The sequence below is a fragment of the Dromiciops gliroides genome, chromosome 1, assembly GCF_019393635.1.
Source record: "Dromiciops gliroides isolate mDroGli1 chromosome 1, mDroGli1.pri, whole genome shotgun sequence".
NCBI classification, from domain to species: Eukaryota; Metazoa; Chordata; class Mammalia; order Microbiotheria; family Microbiotheriidae; genus Dromiciops; species Dromiciops gliroides.
Genome location: NC_057861.1, coordinates 108045920 through 108060575, shown reverse-complemented (window position 1 = coordinate 108060575; position 14656 = coordinate 108045920). Strand labels below are relative to the sequence as shown.

At 47.7% G+C, this 14656-nt stretch overlaps 1 protein-coding gene across 3 annotated transcripts; it reads left to right on the top strand.

The window, feature by feature from the left end:
• Positions 1–3029: 3029 nt before the first annotated feature.
• Positions 3030–13615, top strand: TRIB1 (tribbles pseudokinase 1). Of its 3 annotated transcripts, none has more exons than XM_043978937.1 (3): positions 3030–4475; positions 7056–7348; positions 11157–13615. In XM_043978937.1, exons 1-3 carry the CDS (start codon positions 4131–4133, stop codon positions 11620–11622), a joined length of 1104 nt encoding a protein of 367 aa, XP_043834872.1. In that variant the 5' UTR covers positions 3030–4130; the 3' UTR covers positions 11623–13615. The 3 variants fall into 3 exon arrangements, with proteins under 3 accessions (XP_043834872.1, XP_043834873.1, XP_043834874.1); XM_043978938.1 differs by lacking the exon at positions 3030–4475 and adding an exon at positions 5980–6463; XM_043978939.1 differs by lacking the exon at positions 3030–4475 and adding an exon at positions 6676–6774.
• The last annotated feature ends 1041 nt before the right edge of the window (positions 13616–14656 follow it).

Below are 14656 nucleotides of genomic sequence, written 5' to 3'. Positions count from 1 at the left end.
TACTCACTCCTGCTCCCTCCCCCATATCCAAGCAATTGCCAAGACATTAACATCAAAGCTCTTCATTACCTAGTGACCTCCTACCTCTCCAGTCTTTTTACTCCTCAATACATGGCCTTAGATCCAATGGCTGTTCAATGAACAAGACGATTCATCTCTTGACTTTGGGCGTTTTCTCTGGCCACACCTCATGCCTGCAACTCTCTCTTTCCTCCATTCTGACTGCTGACTGCCCTAGCTTCTTTCTAAGTTCCGACTAAAATCTCACCTTCTACAAGAAGCCTTCCCCAAGCCCTCTAAAATTCCATCTCTTATTTCCTCTTTATCTTTTTGTATATTATTTCTGTTTTTTGTCTTCTCCATTAAAGTGTGAGCTCCTTGAGGGCAGAAACTGTCTTTTGCCATTTTGTATACCCAGCACTTAGCAGAGCCTGGCACATAGTAGATGCTTCATATTTTAAAAATTGACTATAAAGACTAAATGAGGAGGGGGACAGCTGGGTGGCACAGTAGATAAAGCACCGGTCCTGAATTCAGGAGGACCTGAGTTCAGGTCCGGCCTCAGACACTTGACACTAGCTGTGTGACCCTGGCCAAGTCACTTAACCCTCATTACCCCGCAAAAAAAAAAAAAGACTAAATGAGGAAACTGAGGCCTAGAGAAGCTAAGTAATACATCCAAGGTCATTATCCTTCTTTTGCCACTAACGTCAATGAAGTTAATTTTTAATGAAGTTAAATGAACAGCTCAAACAGCAATAATAATACTTTGCATCTCTATATTGCCTCACTTTACAAAGTCCTTTCACATACATCATCTGGTTTCTTGTCCCAGGTCCACTAACAAATTATCAAGCTCTAGTCCTCAGCTGTAACTTGGGGGGGGGGGCGGTTTAGACTTCACCTTCCTGTTCCTAAATAGTTTCAAAAAATGCTTGAATCCATGGCTCATTTGACCAAGGAAGATTTGTCATGACTTTGCCAGAAATTTTTTAAAAATCTGCCATCAAACGACATTTTTCAGCATCTCAGCTTTCCCTGTCTTGCTTGTTGTTCCCTGAAGTCAATATTCCACCTTTTGCCTCACTGCTTTTAAGCAGGGTCTCCCCCAAGTTGGAATGCCCTTCCCTCTTTGCCACTAGCTTCTTGGAAGGCCCAGCTCAAAGGCCTTCATGAGGCTTATCAGGTTATTTATCAGTGCTGACCCCATCCCCTATTTCTTTGTGAGCAGGGTTCTTACCCTAGTAGGTTCTAAGCTGGAAGAGGGGCAGGAATTGTCTCTTTTGTCTTTGAATGTCTAAAATTTGGCAAAGTATTTCCTACACAGTTGTGGATGAGTAAATACTTGTCATTGATTTCCCTCTCTTATCTTTGGGCAGGGAGGGTGATATAAGGTGAGTAATACCTTAAGTGGAAAGTCCCCTTGCTCTCTCCACAGACGGCTCAAGATAGTCCTTTGTCACCTAAAGTGACCTTGATAACAAGATCTGAAGCCAGGTAAGGAATGTTAATGCTATAGTTGTTTTATCCTTGTCGGTATTGGTGGTGTGATGGGACAAGTGCAAGGAAAATATGAGATGACTATTCGGCTTAACTAAGATAACGATTGACTAAATGCTCTAGGACTGTTTTCTATAGGGAAACTGCAGTTTTGCTAGGGATGTTTAAAGACAGTTTTGCATGGGAAAAAAAGGGAAAGGAAAAGGTTAGGTAACTTGTTATCAAGCCCTGGGTTTGGGATCCAGGTTTAACTAGCTTGTGCAAGCTATTCTTTTTCCTGGGCCTGTTTCCTCACCTGTAAAATAAGAGGGGGAGGGGCTGGAGTAGATCATCTCAAAGATTTCTTGCTCAAAATCTTATGATTCCAACTCGTGGTGGCTAGAGGCAGAACAGGAAAAGAGCGCTGTGGGCGCACTCCTGGGCACAGTGCTGGGGGATGGGTGGAGGGAGAGCCTGGCTGGCCTGGCGCCCGCTAACCCCGGGGCGAAGGGGTGTGGGAGCAAGACTGGAGGGGAGAGAGATGGAGAGAAGAGAGAGGAACCAAGAGGCAGCCACGTGGGGCTCTTCCGCTCGCTGGGGCTCTAGCTTCTTTTGTTTCCATGCCGCCCTCCTCCAGGAAGCTCCACTCCGCGAAGAAGCCACTCCAGGAGCTCCGTGGAGCTATTTCCGTGCCATCCTGGCTGCGGGGCGTGGGGGAGCCCGGAGGAGGAGGCGGGGAAGATTGCAAAGACGCTCGGTCTGTTTTCACGTCCCCCAACGGAAGGTGCTATTTGTGGAACCGAGCACACCCCGGAGGGAGCCAGCCTGGAAGGGGAGGAGGAAAAGGAGGGGGGGGGGAATCACATCCACATCCAGTCTCATCGGCACAGGACTTCCCCGGAACTGCCGCGTGGGGGTGGCTGTATTAATTCAATCATTCATCAAGCTCTCGCTCTCCCTCCCCTTCCCCCCAGCAGCTCTAGCTGCATGCAGCCGGGCCGGCTTGGGCGCTGGAAGCGCAGCGGGTATCTCTCTCTCCATTGCATCCTTCCCATCCCTCCAGCACATAGCACCGCAGCGTGCGCGGGGCTCCCCCGGGCTCCGTCCCGGGCTGCTGCGTGGCGCAGCGTCGTCAAGGGCAAGGAGTAGGTCCGATTCCCCTCCCCCCTCCGCGCCGCAGTCATCAAACCATAGCCCGCAGAGCCCGCGCGCGCTCCCTGACACGCGCTCCCTTTCTTTTCCTCTCCCCCAGGACCCCGAAAACGCAGCTCACGCGCATCCCTCCCCCCACCTCTCTCCTCCTCCTCCTCCTCAGCCCATTGTACTCCTCGAGCCAAGACGGTGAATCGCCGCGGAGTGAATGGGAGGAGCGCGCACCAATGAGCATCGGCCTCGTCCAAACCCCGCCCCTCGGGCCCCGCCCCTTCCCCTTCCCTCCTCTTCTTCTCCCCCCGCCCCCCAACCCCAGCCCAACTCCGGTTCTCCAGGACTCTTGCGTCACGGCAACTTTTAATCCTCCTCTTTCCCGGCCCGCGGGTTTGGCTCAAAGAGAGAGCAAGAGAGTGCGAGCGAGGGAGCGAGAGAGAGCTCCCTCTCCCCCTTCCTCCCCTCTTTTCCACTTTCTTTCTTTCCAAGTGCGCACTCCTTCCGTCGCCCGGTGTGTCGGAGGAGTGTGTGCAGGGAGGGGGCGCGCGCTCTCTATTGCCCCAGACTCGTCACCTGCGTCCGTGCGCGCGCCGCCCAGCCGCCTTGAAGCTGCCCCTTCCCCTCCAGACCCCTCCTCTTCTCCTCGCCTCGTCTTGCTGCTGCTGCTGTTGTTGCCGCGGCTGCACCTCCCCTCCCCGCGCTGCTCGCCAGCGAGCCGGGTGGTGGGCCGAGGAGCTGGAATCGTAGCACCTCATTGCACAACCCGGCTTCCCAACTGTTTACATATAATCGGACTGTGTGTATACAGCGTGAGTCACCCGCTGGAGGAGGAGGAGGAGGTGGAGGAAGAGAAGAAGGAGGGCACAGCCTGGGATCGACGCACCGCACACACACTCGCTCACACTCAGTCACTCTCCCTCACCCAGCACGGAGGCTGAAGAGCGCGTAGGGGGAGAAGCGCCTCCAAAAGTTGCCAAGGTGCCTTTGCCCGGAGACTTGGGCTTCACAGTTCTGGGTTACTCGATTGGCTTTCACTCTGCCTCTTCGAAAGCTTCGCTCCGAGTCCCAGGCCAGCGGCTCCCAGGACCCGGACCGCGGAGCGCGCTCTGCGCAGACCTTCCTCCGCCTGGATTATCTCTGCAGCCGCGGCGGCGGCGGCAGCGGCGGCAGGAAGCCACCCGAGTCAGCCAGCAGCGGACGCCGCCAGCCGGGACTATAGGGGGACCCGGGTTCTGAGCCGCCCCCTCGGGGTGGGGGAGAAGGCGGAGCTGGCCCCCGGGCTGCCTGGTGGCTCCCCAGCCAGCCCCGGCTCCGGCTGCAACGTGGGCGCTCTAGAGCGGCTCTGGCTAGCTTTGCCCCCCGTGGGGGGGTGAAAGCCAGGGGACCTCGAGAGACGCCCCGGGCTCGGCGGCTGCCGTCGGATCTCCGGCCCGCGGGGCCCCGCTCCCAACCCCTTCCCGGATTCGGGGAAGTAGAAGCTCAGCAACTCAGGCTCAGGGACCTGGATGTGTTCCCTGCCCCCTGCCATGAGCCGCAACGTCCAGCCCCGCAGCCCGGGCCTGCTGCTCCCTGCCGCCCGGGGCTCCCCTTCCAAGCGCCTCCTGGACGGCGATGAGGCAGCCGCGGTGGCGGCCAAATGCTTGCGACTATCGGAGTGCCCCAACCCTCCGGACTACCTCAGCCCCCCCAGTTCTCCCTGCACTCCCCCGCCTGCGCCCTCGCCCTCGGCGCCAGGCGGCAGCGCCCCGGGGCCCAGCCGGATCGCCGGCTACCTTCTGCTGCCCTTAGCCGAGCGGGAGCATGTGTCCCGGGCGCTGAGCATCCACACCGGGCAGGAGTTGCGCTGCAAGGTACGGGCGCCCACCCTCACCCCCGAGCCCGGGGGACGCCGCGTGGGAGAGGGGAGGTTGGACAAAGGTCTGGCAGGATCGTCGGTCGTAAGGGACCATAGGAGTCGATTCATTCAACCTTCATCCCCAGTCACGGGCTCTTGGAAGGGTGCAATTATAGGAAAGACTTAAGGAGAGAGGGGAACGGACCGGGGAGAGCAGGCAGGGGTCTTCCACGGGGAGGTGGTAAAGCTTTCTGTTGGGATCTCAAAGGACTTCTCTCCCAGTGACTTTGGAGCGGTCTTGATGAGGTCGGGGGTGGGGGAGGCAAGATTTTTCGGTTACATTTCTTCCATTTAACCGGTCTCCTCTTTGATCAGTCTTTCCCCTCTTCTTCCCCGGAAAGTAATTCATCCAGCCCCTCACTACCAGCCCCATTGGGTGGAGGTACCTCTTCCTCGGAGGCTGGCACGGCTGCCAGCTCTGAGCCTGCTAGGACTTCAATGGGGCACACAGTAATAAGCCTCTGCGGGGGAGAGGGTGGATCCCATGACCTCTTTAGATATCGATTCTGGGATTCTGACTCTCCCCCCTCCCCAACAAGGCCTGAGACAGAGGGTCTTCCAACCACCACCCTTAGAATTGACACCCCCCCCAGTAGAAAAGTGTGGAGTTCAGCCCCAGCTGGAACGCTCATTCATTTCCTTTTAATTCGTGACATGGATTTTCATTATAACATCGAGAAGATAAATTCCCAGAAACAGGATCTGCTGTTTCCTTCTTTAGTGCACCCATCCTCTTGACATTTCCAACAAATCCAAAGCCACCCAGAGAATCCCACACATGCACATTCCCTCCCTCAGAAAGCACAGCTGCTTCAAAAAGCCAACGCTTGCTCCCTCTGGCCTACACCCTTCACCTGAACTGAGGGGTCAGCAGTTGGGTCAGCTTGGTTTTCTGCGGTTCACCTGACTCCATCTGAATGGAGTTTTTGTCATTGAGTTTGGCTATCGCCACCTGCTGTTTGACTTCAGGGGGATTTTAAATGCTTGCAAAAACTCTGCATTTTAGGGAATGAAAAAGGAAAAAAAATCCTAAGTAACTAGTCCAAAAAGCTACTTTGGCAGAAAGGTCTATGGATGGTGGTAATGGGGAGAGGGGTAGAGGAGGTTGGAGAGTAGCAAAGGGATTTTCCTTGCTAGCCATCTATCACACTGGCACAAGAGATGGGGTGGGACCTGATGATTGTGTAATCCTATCCAGTTCCTCCCAACAGATAATAGCTGGATCCAGATGGTGACGGTCCATGTGTCACCGTTTCCAGTTGAGTCTAGGATATGAGTAACCCTGGCAAAAACAAAAGGCCTTTAAAAGAGCACAGTTGATTTCTTAGAGAAGTTACCCATTCCCTGGGAAGGGAAAAAAGAAATCAGTAGATCTAACACTCCTCCTTTGAAAGCATGTACTCTGAGCTTTTGAGAAACGGATGAATGATGGTTATACCTGAGTCACACTTCAGGTTGCTTGAAGTGCCCAGAGCTGTGTCATTGTCTGACTTATATTTCTTCTCTCTCTTTCTCTGTCTCTCTTTTGTATCACTTTGTTTTAGTTTCTGCCTCTGTCTGTCTCCAATCATCTTTCTCCTTCCCTCCAAATTACATTCTGCTGTTTTTCTCCCCTACTTTTCCTTGCTGCCTATATCTTGCAGAGTCACCATATTCTTTGTACTCTGTATGAACACCTTTCATCTCTAGATTGTAAAATAATTGACTGCAACAGTTTTTACGCTGTAATGGAATAAAGCCAGGGTTTCCTGACGCTGAGATGGGCAAAGGAGACAAGGAATGGACCAAGCCTCTCTAATCAGTCATCAGTGAACATTGATTGAAAGCATCCACTGTGTTCAGAACACTGTCGGGAGATAGAGAGACATTGAAAGACTGGACATCCTTCCTTGGCTGAATCTGATTGTCTAGGGAGATGGGGCACATGCAGATGAGTCCTCTCAAGTAGGTAGGAAGTGTAGATGGCTGCACTTAGAGCTTAATGAGGCCTTTGGAGACTTAGTAGGTGTTATGGTCTAAGTTTTGGCCCAGGCAGTGTGAAATTTGGAGGAAGGATGTGACTTAAGGAATAGAGTACAACACAGACTCAGGAATAGGTAGGCACAATTCTGGATATCAGTCATGTGGAAATTAAACATCTAAGTTCAGCATGGATGCTTGAGAAGCAACCTCTCTACTTTTTAATATTCTATGACAGGATGTAGAAATGGTTAGGAACTTAGTGGGTCATCTGGCCCAACCTCCTCATTTTACAGGTGAGGTCATTGAAATTGAGATAAATTAGGTGATTTGCTTAAAGGTCACATAATCTGGAGAGCTAGAAATCTTACCCAGGTTGTTCAAGTCATTCAATTCCAGATCCAGAGATATTTTCCACTGTACCATATTGCCTCTTGGTGTATATATAAAGATCACCTAGACAAAGAGACCGACAGCTAGTAACTAAGAGAGCTGGGATTTGAACCCAGCTCCTTTGATTCCAGTTTCAGCCCTTATTTCCACCAAATGAAGCTCATTTCTCATTTTCTTTCTGCAGGTGTTCCCTATTAAACACTACCAAGACAAAATACGGCCTTATATCCAGCTACCATCTCACAGAAATATCACAGGGATTGTTGAAGTGATTCTCGGGGACACCAAGGCATATGTCTTTTTCGAAAAGGACTTTGGGGACATGCACTCCTACGTGAGAAATCGCAAAAGGCTTCGGGAAGAGGAGGCTGCCCGGCTCTTCAAGCAGATCGTCTCTGCGGTTGCCCACTGCCACCAATCTGCCATCGTGTTGGGTGACTTGAAGCTCAGGAAATTTGTCTTCTCCACAGAGGAGAGGTGAGCGTTAGTGACACGTAATGCTTGCTGTGACTTCTTTTGTACTTGCAGCAAATTCTCATGCTGATCCAGTTAGTACAATTGCCAGTTAAAAAACATCATGCCATATTTATTATTTAAGAAATCCAATATGCACTGTCCATCCCCCTCACACCCCCCCACAAAAATGCAGCTCTTTGGCTTACTTTAAACTCTCTAAGAAGGCCTAGCAAGGAAAATAGTTTTGATGGATAAAATATGATTCTAGGAACCTCTACCTTCCAAAATTATATGTGATGTTAGGCCACAGGTATGTAGCATAAAAAGTAAATCTTCATGATGTAGTTCTTTACTACTCTTTTATAGCATCCTGTCTCCTGGGGGCATTTTTCAAAGAGCTGTAGGCTTTTCCTTGATGTATCAACTACTTTAAGCTTAGGTATTGTGAAGGGATGTATGCCTTCTGTCCTTCCTGCCCAGATGCTTTGTCATACACTGGTATCAAGTTCGATAGCCACCTTTTTGGATTTGTTTGCATAAATCTTCAGAAAACAACCCATAGGAATGATAAATGGAAATTTGGCATGAATTCAGTGTTAAATATGGGTCATACTCAGGTAATAAAGGACTAAGTTAGAGGAAAAGGGAATAAAATGCATGGAAATTCAGGTATTAGGTTTACATTTGAGGTAACTTAGAAATCAGTCTACCAACAAGCATTTATTAAGCACCTACTATATGCTAGGCACCATGCTAGTTACTAGGGATATAAAAAGCAGAACAGCCCCTAACCTCAAGGAGCTTACATTCTATTGGGAGATACATACATGCATACATGTATATGTGTGTGTGTATGCATGTGTATATTATGTATGTATATGTACATAAAAATAAACACAAGGTAAATTTATGGGAGGCTATACTAACAGTTGACAGGGGGAGAATCAGGAAAGACTTCCTGTATAGAAGGAAACTATACAGGGTAATTAGTTCTTACCTGCATTTTCGAGTGAACTGTAGCTTTTTTTTTTTTTGAACTATGTGGTATGCTAGTGGATAGAGCATTTGGCCTGGAGTTAGGATAACCTGGGTTCAAATCCCTGGGCTTGGACATTTACTAGCTGTATGACTCTGGGGCAAATCACTTAACCTTTGCCTGAGTTTGCTCATCTGTAAATTGGGGGAATCATAACAGTCCCTACCTCCCAGGCTCATAGTAAAGATCAAATGAGATATTCTCATTTGCAAGTGCCATGTAAATGTTAGCTCTTTGTACTAAGACCAGTGAATGACATTTCAGGTATTGCCTTTCAGTGTGTTCCCATTTTTCCCCATCCCAAAGGGATCTTCTTTTTAACTCTTCCACCTCAAGGATGCTTTGATGAGACGGTGATGCAGATCAGGGGAACTTTAGATCTTACTCTGAGATATTAATTGGTCTAACTTTTTAACTTAAAACAGTTCTAAGCTTGTGGCTGGTGATGGGCTTTTTGAGCCTCACAGGGGTGTTGTTCAGAGGAAGAGAATCCCATTGTGGGCTTGGGATTCTATTTCAGGATGAGGATAATGGACAGATTAGTAAAGAGTGGTGACCTACTTGATGCCGGGCATAGTCACCTCTGAAGAGGTTATCTGGTTTTGGAACATCCATTACACAGTCTTGCTAACCTGAAATATGCCTTGCACAGGCTAATGTGCACATCGACCTTGGCAAGCAGAGGGTTAAGCAATTTAAGGCTGACGCTCTTAGTCTAACAAGCACAGGTGCAGGGTTTTAGTCCTACGGCAGCCAATCGGGATGGACAGTGTGCGTTGAGTCATATTTTCCGTTTACAGAACCAGTGGGTATTTTACATAACTACAGGAGGTCACCCCGAGGACAGACTGAAGTTAACGCATGTACAGTACACTCTACTGAGCAGGAAAGGGGGGGGGAGGGGGGCCCAGAAAACCAGGGCCTCTGAGAGGAAAAGGAATTGATCCATCAGCTGGTACTGTTTGTGTTGAACCTGAGAAGTGACTTAACTGAAACAGGGCCATTTCAAAGGACTGTGGGGGAGAGAGCCTAGCTCATAGGGTACTGAGAGGTGGAGAGAACCTAGACAATCTGGTCTGACAGCTGAGGAGGCTCCTTCTGGGAGTTGGGGGACCTGGGTCCAAAGAGTGGCTCTGCCACTTACTGCCGTTGTGACCGGGGACCTCAGTTTCCTCGTGTGTAAAAGCAGAGGGCAAGTCTTTGACCTTTAAAGGACCTTTTAGCTCTGATAGTTTGGACTTGCTTAGCTCCTTTTGACTAAAGGTTTTCTGATAAGAGGGTTTCTCAGTGCCTGTATGTTGATACATGCACACTGATACCTATACTGACAGACATTGTGTGCCACTTTGGGGAGGGGCGACACAGACCCCAAATTCAACATTTTGCCTGCATTACCTCTCCCTTCAGGCTATGCCTGCTCTAGTCTTAAGTGCCCAAATAAAGACAATTAACATTCCTTACCACTTTCCCATCATTATTATTACTGTCACTACCCAGGTGGATGAGAGAGAGAGAGAGAGAGAGAGAGAGAGTGTCTATGTGTAGATGACCAGAGGCAAGGCTGTCCAACAACAGCACACAACCAAAATGACTTTGGGCATTGTGTTCTCTTTAATTCATGGTGTTTACATGCCTCAGAGCAACACAGGCAGTTAATGACTGGATACCAGATTAAATCAGTGAATCAAAAGGACAAGTGACTTTCCCTGAAAGAGAACTTAGTCCCCTTTCCAGATATTCTTTACCTCAAAGGTCAGACTCCCTCCTCTTATTCTGAAAGGAATTCTGCAAAGCTTTTGCAGACTTTCCAACAGCCATCTTGCATTTGGATTAAGCATTGTAGTTTGTAAGCTGCTTCCCAACATTATCCCATTTGATTTTTTTTTTAGTCAGTTACCCCAAATATTTAAGTGCCTACTGTGTGCCAGGCACCGCGGGTGCAATTAAAAATTGAGATAGTCCCCTGACTTCCATGAGCATCATTCTATGGAGCCCAGCAACTGTATAAAGTAGGCAAGGATGATCTGATTTCCTCTTCTTTTAAAACAATGATGGATTTGGACTAGGTGAGTTCTAGTCCTCAGTCCTGTGATTCCCTATAACAAATGAGGCCTAGAGAGGTTAAGGAGCCTGGCAGGTTAGTAATAATTCATAATGAGTAATAATAATCATAGCTTCCATTTAAATAGTGCTTTAAGGTTTGCAAAGCCCTACGTGTAGATTATCATTTGATCCTCATTACCATATTATGAATGTAACTTGCTACTAAGTGGCTGAGGGGGGTTACCTGCTTCCTCTCAGTTCAATACTTTTTTTTTTTTTAGTGAGGCAATTGGGGTTAAGTGACTTGCCCAGGGTCACACAGCTAGTAAGTGTTAAGTGTGTGAGGCCGGATTTGAACTCAGGTACTCCTGACTCCAGGGCCGGTGCTCTATCCACTGCACCACCTAGCTGCCCCTCAGTTCAATACTTTAAGTCAGCACCAACATTCCTAAGAGTGATGATATTAGGGGGTGTGCATCCCTCCCTTTAAGTTTGCAAACATTTGCTGTAATTAGAATTGTTTGATAAATATTGAGGCCTCTGTTGTTCTTGTGACTTGTAAATGCATCTGATACTTGTGCAGTAGTGATGGATTTGTTCTTACCCTCCCTGTGCTTCATGTAGGGCCCAAGCAGGCTTGGTCTCTTCCAAATACTGGTTATGGACTTTAGCTGTTAACATTTGTGGTTTCCATTTTTGGCTGCTCCTCATTCTTCACAATAGCTCATATTTATTTCTTCTGTCATGCAGGACACAACTCAGACTAGAAAGTCTCGAAGACACTCACATCATCAAAGGAGAAGATGATGCCCTGTCAGACAAACATGGCTGTCCAGCCTATGTGAGCCCTGAGATTTTAAACACAACAGGGACCTACTCCGGCAAGTCGGCGGACGTTTGGAGTTTAGGGGTGATGCTATATACCCTTTTAGTTGGGCGATACCCCTTCCATGACTCAGACCCCAGTGCTCTTTTTTCCAAAATCCGCCGTGGACAATTCTGCATCCCTGACCACATATCCCCCAAAGCCAGATGCCTCATTCGCAGTCTTCTGAGGCGGGAGCCCTCCGAGAGACTCACAGCTCCAGAGGTCTTACTTCATCCCTGGTTTGAGTCGGTCTTGGAACCTGGATACGTAGACCACGAAACAGGAACGTCAGACCAGATCGTTCCAGAACACCAGGGAGACAGTGACATTAGTTCCTTCTTCTGCTGATCCTGAAACCTCAAAAACCTCATAATTCTCACACATGGCATTTTTTTTTCTTTCAAGGGTTTCGTCTTTCCATTTTTATAGACGGGTAGAGCTTTAAGTGTGGTGACGACCAGATAAGTGACAGTGTAAATAAGCACAGCTGCTTTACTCAGAATTTCTGTTCCTTCTGTTTTCATGCTGGCTGAGGCTGATACGAGCACTCTGATTAGCCACCCTACAGAGCCTTTGTGGTTCTCAGGGGGTCCCCATGTCTGATTGTTTAGGTGCTGAGACTGCACCTTTTACCACTGGCAAAGATTATGGCATTGGGACAGAATCCCATTTTTACCATGAAACAAACTTGAAAAATTTAGAGGGAGAATGAGTGAATCCTTACAGTGGCTTTTGGTGTTTGTGTGGTCACTTACCTGGCAGTAACCATATTTTACCAATGAGATAAACTGTTGGTCCAATGAACCCGCCATCTTGCTGCTCTTTGGATAGGTACCCTTTTGCATTTGCAAGGGGCTGTGCTATCCAGTTGGAAGTTTGCTAAACCTGCATCTTCTCCTTAGACTCATATACCAACTGCTTTGCCCCATTCCTTGATCAGACTGTTTCAGGAATACAAGAGCCTGCCCTGCTGCATAAATCCAGACTTGGTTCCTCAATTTCCTATTAAGACCTCATATACACTAATGCCTTCTCCCTGAACTTGAAACTTTCCCCCCCTTTCCTTCCTGATTCCCCCATCTCTCTCTACCCTCAGCCCCAGCTATAAAAGTACTTAGCAGCTAACCATGGAAAAAAATCATAAAAAGCTCCTGAACTCCTGGCTATTTCAGAACTCTGATCTCAGACAGAGAGACTTCAGTTGTGTGAATACTTTGAGTACTTGGAAGCAGTTAGCTTTTTTGGTTCCTCCCAAGTGTGCTAGCACTCATCTCTTTCTGAGGCCGTCTCAGGGCTGGACATCTCGTCCTGGAGAAGAAGGATCAGGAGTCCCCATGCAGCAAATGTCACATGTGTCCTTTCTTCAGCAGGAAACATGGAAACGTTTAGAAATCGAGCCTTGAGCAGTCTTAGGAGAGCCTCAGACTGGTTTCTAGAAATGTCCCTTCCCTATTTAAATATATTTGCCTCTAGTGGTATGTGTCTGTATCTGTGTTTGTGTGTGTGTGTGTGTGTGTGTGTGTGTGTGCGCGTGCGCGCGAAGGTTGTTAATATTTCAGACTTTATGTGGTTAATAAATCAATGTATCTGTGTCATTGACTGCCAGGGTAGAATAAGTAGGCCTAATCCTGCTTAAGATTCCTGCTTTATCTTTCCAATGTGGCCCTCTTTGTGGCTCTGTGGAGAAATGGCAACTTGTATTAATAGAAATCTAAATGAAATGGAAAACCCAAAAGTTTTCCCATAAACTTCTGGGACAGACCCAGTTGGTTACACGGGTAAACGGAACATTTTATACATGTGTGTACACACACGTATGTGCATGTATACACATGTGTATATACACACATGGCACAGTAACGGCATGGTCATTTTTACAACAGGGCTAAGCCTTGGCAAGCTGTCCAATGCCTTGTGAGGGTGCCATGGATACCTCATGTACTGTGGACTTTGTACATACATTTGACCTTTTCTGTGTGTTTTGTCGTTGTCTGATCCTGAGGCTTCGTCGTCCTGTTTTTCGTCTGTGTCTGAATAACCAAGGTGTCGGAACAAAGGTAAATGTGAATCTTTTGGCAATACTAACTTTACAGAATCATGGGAATTAGAGAGGAAAGCAGGGGAGGAATGGAGCGGCCAGAGCCTCTGATGCACTAACACTCTCGTGGTTGTGCGACATTTGTGCGACATTTGTATCTGTGATACAGCCTACGTGTAAAATATCTGAGTGTGCTGGCAGGATAATCTGCCAGGGAAGCTAATAACACTATGTTGATCCTGTAAATATGTATATATGTGAAAATGGACATGAACGTCTGACTTGTAGAGAAGTTTTAATAAACCTGGTTTCATAAAGATGTCTTTTAAATTTTTTTTATTTTTTAATATTTGTATAATGCCCAAACTCACTTTCTCTATTTTGTACTTTCACTCAAGTCTGCAAACATTTATTAAGCACTTACTATATACCAAGCACTGGATTAGGGACTGGGAAATAATGCAAAGATGAAAAAAGCCAAAAGACCCCAGTGGCCCTGTCTCTTGAACAAGAACACGTTTAGGATTCCAAGGGACTTTACGAAACACCTAGTCTAACCTTTACTTGAGTAGGGCACTTCCTAACCAGTTCTCTGACAAGTGCTTTTCTAGCCTTTCCTGGAAAATGTCCTGTGAGTGGGGAATTCCCTCCTTCCCGAAGCAGTCCATTCTGCCTTCTGATAGCCCTAGCAGCTAGGAAGCTTTCCCTTCCTTCAAGATTGTATTTATGTCGGCAACTTCTACCAGTAGCTCCTCCCCTTTCTGCCACATGGGGCCAAGCAGTCGAGGCTTTTGCCTTTGTGCCATGTTTCCGGTCACAGATAGCTTCAGTCGATACACCAAAGCAGATGACAACCTTTTTGGAGGTGGCAGATAGTTGGAGAAGAGATTTATTGTAACAGTCCCCATTTCTGCAGTGTCTTAAGGTTTTCACATTGTTCTCCCCATAGTGCAAGTGTTTTCCCTCTTTTATAAATGAGGAGAAGGGCTTGAACAGTTGAAGTAATTTGCCCATGAGCAAGATGAGAACGGAACCAAGTGTTCCTAAACTTTCAAGCTCATCTTGTTAGAGCAGAAGACACTTTAGACATCCTCTGGAGGGGGTCTTAACCTTTTTGTGTGTGCTATGTACTCCTTTGGATGGTGGTGAAGCTTTTGGACTCCTCAGAATGATAGTTTTTAAATGAATAAAATAAGATTACAAAGGGAACCAACCACACTGAAACAGTTATCAAAATATATTTTAACAGTCCTAGGTAATGGGTCCCAGATTAAGAACCTCTGTGTCTAGTCCAGTACCCTCATTAGGCAAATGAGGAAATCCAGACCTAGAACCATGAAGCAA